General features: G+C 37.2%; 1 protein-coding gene across 1 annotated transcript in view; it reads left to right on the forward strand.

The window, feature by feature from the left end:
* LOC138045074 (piwi-like protein 1) overlaps positions 1-5000 on the forward strand; it is a 45164-nt gene that overhangs the window by 36297 nt on the left and 3867 nt on the right. Inside the window, exons 14-16 of the mRNA XM_068891448.1 lie at positions 1953-2056; positions 2545-2615; positions 4683-4836. Of these exons, the coding sequence (XP_068747549.1) occupies positions 1953-2056; positions 2545-2615; positions 4683-4836 (329 nt within the window). The remainder of the gene's footprint in view (positions 1-1952; positions 2057-2544; positions 2616-4682; positions 4837-5000) is intronic.

The raw sequence follows: 5000 nt of genomic DNA on the forward strand, positions 1-5000 counted from the left end.
TTGTCTTGTCTTGTTTTGACTTGTTGGATTTTGTGATAAAATTAATATTGACTCTCTGTCAGACATTGTCACACATTTGTGTCGTAAATGTTAGCTGATTTAATCTTTCTCAGGCCACTTTCTTGGTTACATAAAACTTTCCCGAAGATTTATTCCTTGCAATTTAAGATCTAAAAAGGCTAAAATGTTAGTGGACTGTAGATCTTTAAACACAACCCAGAGACAGTTTGCCAGTTGCTATTAAGCGTTCTTTCTTCTTGTTTCGCATAGGTGGAGGTATATGCTATTACTCCAACTCTAGAAACAAAACGAAATTTTGGTAACAATTTTGATTCCTTGACGTTGAGTCACAAGTATGGAACCCTTAATGGTCACCAACTTAAAGTCGATCACAACAGGCATTTAACCGTTTTGCATCACTGCACACATCTTGGATTCTCCATTTCTTCTTGTGACTTGTAGGGTCACTATCAAAAAGTCTCGGGCTGGCCAAAAAAATTGATTGTCTGTTGAATTTAACGTTCACAGCTCCTTTTAGAAGTGTTTCTCTCTTTCTATTAGAAGTGTTACTCTTGTTGATACCTATTTGTAAAATGCTTCAGACGTATCATATGAAACATGGAAGAAACATTTCAGATGCATGTTGTGTCTGTCATTTTTGCCTTCTCTTATTACAACTGGTGGTATAAATACCAATTTGCAGAACTTTCGAAGACACACTTAAAGGAGTACTTTGTTAACTTTTAATAAGTGCTACTGGTCAAAATATTGGCAATTAACTCCATGCTATACACTCTTCCGTTGTACTTGCCCTGTAGCACTGCAAATTATTTATTCAGGACACTTTGATTCATTACTGCGGCGCACACTTTCATTTTTTTTTTTTATGTCCTGGTTGTTGTGTCCGTGCGAAACATAATCGGAATTAAAGCTATTTTCCCTCTTTGTTGATAACTGCAAATGGAAATGAATAAGATACTCTGTCCGACTTTTGCAACGGGATGAGAGTGAAACAAAAATAGGGAAAATCATGTGCTGTCAAAGCAAGACAGCGGCAAGCCAGACTTGTAAATCGCTGTCAAAGGCAAGAAATGCAAAATGAAAGATCAATTTAGCGTGATCTGTGTGATTGGCAAAGCCACAAAGGCAAAAAGGGCACAAACAAAATGACAACGGGCAACAGTGGCAAGATAAAATGACACAATGTACCGGTAGTTACAAAAATTAGTCTCACGCGCTGGTTTTTTAGATATATTTCCTTACACAAAAAATGAAAGTACAGTTAACTGACACCACTTTTTAACAAATTTATATGCATTCTGTTTTCAATTTTTATCATGAATGTTTAAGAACGAAGAAAGACTGTTTTGTGCTGGAGGGTAAAAAAAAACAGGGAAAACATGACTTTTTGGTTGATGCATTCTGAAAATTATACTCTGACTCTTTCACATGAAATTAATCTGTATTAAATATCCATCCCTTCTAGTGCACATGGAATGAAGTTTTACTCTGTAAAATTATTAGACCACTTGTTTTCTATAGAAAAATTTGGTTTATCAATGGAGTTGATAATGTAAATTGACCACCGTACAGAGATTCTAAAAGCTGACGTTTCGAGCGTTAGCCCTTCGTCAGAGCGATTCGCTCTGACGAAGGGCTAACGCTCGAAACGTCAGCTTTTAGAATCTCTGTACGGTGGTCATTTTACATTATCAACTCCGTTCATAAACCAAAATATTTCTATACTACTTCCCCACCGACGCAGTACCACAGTTTCTTTAGAAACTATCCCCTTCATTCACTTGTTTTCTAGTTTAAAAGTGGTAAAAAGTAGCGTGAGATTGTTTTTGTGACACAAATGTACACCAGCTTCTTGCACGTGGCCACAGTTTAATTCATGTGTATTTTTGGTATGAACCACTATGTTTTATACAGCTCTGTTTGACTTTCAGCTAAGAAAGACGATGGTCATTGGTATCGATTCCTATCATGATTCATCAACCAAAGGTCGTTCAGTTGGTGGCTTTGTTGCCAGTGTGAACCAAACCCTTACCAAGTAAGCTTAGTTCTTTATTTCTTCAGGATTTTTAGGATTTCTTCTTACACATGGCTTGGGCTAAGCTGCAGGGATTGGGAAATCATTTGCATAATGGCACATAAATTAAAAAAAAAATGTCGCATTATAGACCTCTTTCATAATGGTGGCTAAGTAAAATAATCTTTTGTTTTAATGCTAATAAGCCTTACTAGCCTTGCTATGACAAGCAAATCTCAAAAGAATTTTTGTGTCCAAAATGAAGGCAGTAGGTCTGATTAACATAAAGACAAAAGAATGTAAAAGTGGTCGCCAAATTTGTCATCTCCTTACATTTTTCACTAGAACTTGCCAAACAGGAGAGAAGAAAAATGCAATCAAGTAATATTTTGGGTTTCATAGTTTTGCATACTAGCCAATCAAACTTCTATGTTTTTGGCTCACTTAGTCACCAGTGGTGACTGTTTGGCTGTTTAATGGCACTGATGTGTTGGGGCTCATTTTTCTAGGTATTATTCAAGGGTAAGTTTTCAACACACTGGAATGGAGCTTATTGATGGACTGAAGACAAATATGTCAGGTAATGAAACATGCCAGTCACTGGCCATAGCACATGGTGATTGTAAAACGTTTTTCTGTTAACAAAGAAAAAAGTTAAACCCATTCACACCGTAAGCGCCTCTAATTAATTGGGCGAAGCCGACTCAAGGTTTACCAGTGTTTTCATCGCAAATGTCCTTCACTTGCAATGGGCAATACTGTAGACATGTAATGAAGGCTCAATCCATCGACAATATGCAAATTTTAAGGATCACTATGTCGGCCAGTATATAGTACCTTAACCACTCACTATCCCATTAACCCATTCAACCCTAAACCGGCTATACTTAGTATTTAAGTCATCTAATGCCAGACTATTTTACTCGTCAATGGGGAACCCCCAGGAGTCAATGGGTTATTAATTAACAAAATTGACTCGAGACTTTGATGCTGGTGAGTAAAAGCAGATATAGTGGCACAAACGACAACAGCAACATGAAGAACAAGAATGCCGCCATGTTGTATTATAGAAGCGAAGATGCAACTGAAGCAATTAACTTCTTTACTTTTATGACTGTTATAATCATTATTCCATATATTTTGTGCAATGTACCTAGTGAATTATCAGCTCTGACAATTTCTTTTTGTACTGCATAAGTTTTCTTTGTAATCGTGTACCTTCGCATGTAGTACACAATTGTCTTAAATTAATACCAACACAAGCAATGTTGAATGTGCTGGGAAAATGTGATGTACTAAGGGAGGTAATGCAATTACTAGTACATCATTTACATGATGGCACTGTAAAGTTAAAATAAAATATGGAACTGAGATCTCATTATGCTAAGTTTCTGTATTATATTTTATTACCGAGTTGTATGTGAATGCCATATGCAGAGTCGTCATGATCGCGAACCTAGTAGGAGTCCTGTGAAGACGCTGAAACGTCTGTTGCAGAAAAGAGGAAAACTAACTACACGCAGACTATATTAATATTTTCTTGTTACTGTGGTGTAACAATGGCAAAAACAAACAGCTGCCCAATACAAAGTGTTGCTTCCTGATTTTCAACAACCTTTTCTATTGTATTAATCCTGAATTCATTTTCAAAGCATTGCCAATTTTTTTATATGACTCACTATTATTCTAAGTATTATTGTATACTGCCCAAGTCCTTCGTGTGTAATAATTAAATACCAAACGTGACAGTCACGGATCCCCTCTCTCCTGAAACGCATCAGTGATGTCACAACTCACGCAAGCAAATCAAATGAAATGTTATCGTCAGTACTATTATCGTACCTTGCACATTCTTCAATAGGTCAGTTCAAGCAATGTTTTAATGACGAAATATCTGTTTTATTCCAGTACGATTACAGTTTCATGATCTTTCTTTAAGACATGCATATCTTACCATCTCTTACACATGCCGTTTTTAGAACTGCTACTCAGCGCTTGTGATCGACGTGTCATCCTTAAGGCACTGTTACACTGTGAAATGTTTCGTGCAACTTGTCTCGCAATGTTTTGGCGACAATGTGGCTGGACGAGTTGCACAAAACATTTCACGGTGTAACAGCGCCTTTAGCAGTGCCCGTATAGCTACAGCCGACTAACAATCTTAGATCATCTTGTTGAGAAGTAAAATTGTCTCACCCCAGTTGTTCAAAGGCCAGATAACTTGATGTGATGGATAAGTCACCATCCAATAGTTAATCTGTGCAAAGATTTAAGTTTTTGTTCACATAACTGTGAATATGCATATACTCTAAGTACATCTAAGCAAAAGCTTGTACGAAAACCTTTTTGCCAGTGTTTAACGTGAAGTATATTTTAAACTCTGGATAGTGTGACTTGTCCTCCGGATAAAGCAACTAGGCCAGGTGTTAGAGCAGTCACGTCTTGCTTTCAAGAGGGGAAGGGTTATGACCAGTGCCTATGTGATTTTTAGACAACTTCTTTGTGGCAAACAATACAAGACATTTACCAGATAAACGTTACTGTGAAACTGAATCATCCAGTCAACTCTCTTAAACCAGCTGTCCTAGTGCCTTCTTTTTCAAGCTGCATGCTTGTTATTTGGAACTAACTCAACTGTTTTCCTCAGCTGCTTTGAGGCGTTACAATGAGCTCAATGGAGATCTACCTGAGCGAATTATGATCTTTCGTGATGGTGTTGGTGATGGACAGTTACGAACCGTGGTTGAGCATGAAGTCCCACAGTTAAAAGCATCATTCAACGAAGTTTCTGGAGGCTACAAGTAAGTGAACAGATGTACGGTTTTTATTTTCCCCTTACGATGGCTCAAACCTGCTTTTTAGCTAGTTTGAAGCAGAATATTGTTTAGCCTTCGATAAGTAAAACATTTTTTAAATGTAATATTTTCAAGGATCCAAGATAACTTGCAAAAGAGCCTTGTGGCTC

Source organism: Montipora capricornis, chromosome 4, assembly GCF_036669925.1.
Source record: "Montipora capricornis isolate CH-2021 chromosome 4, ASM3666992v2, whole genome shotgun sequence".
In the NCBI taxonomy this organism is placed as follows: Eukaryota; Metazoa; Cnidaria; class Anthozoa; order Scleractinia; family Acroporidae; genus Montipora; species Montipora capricornis.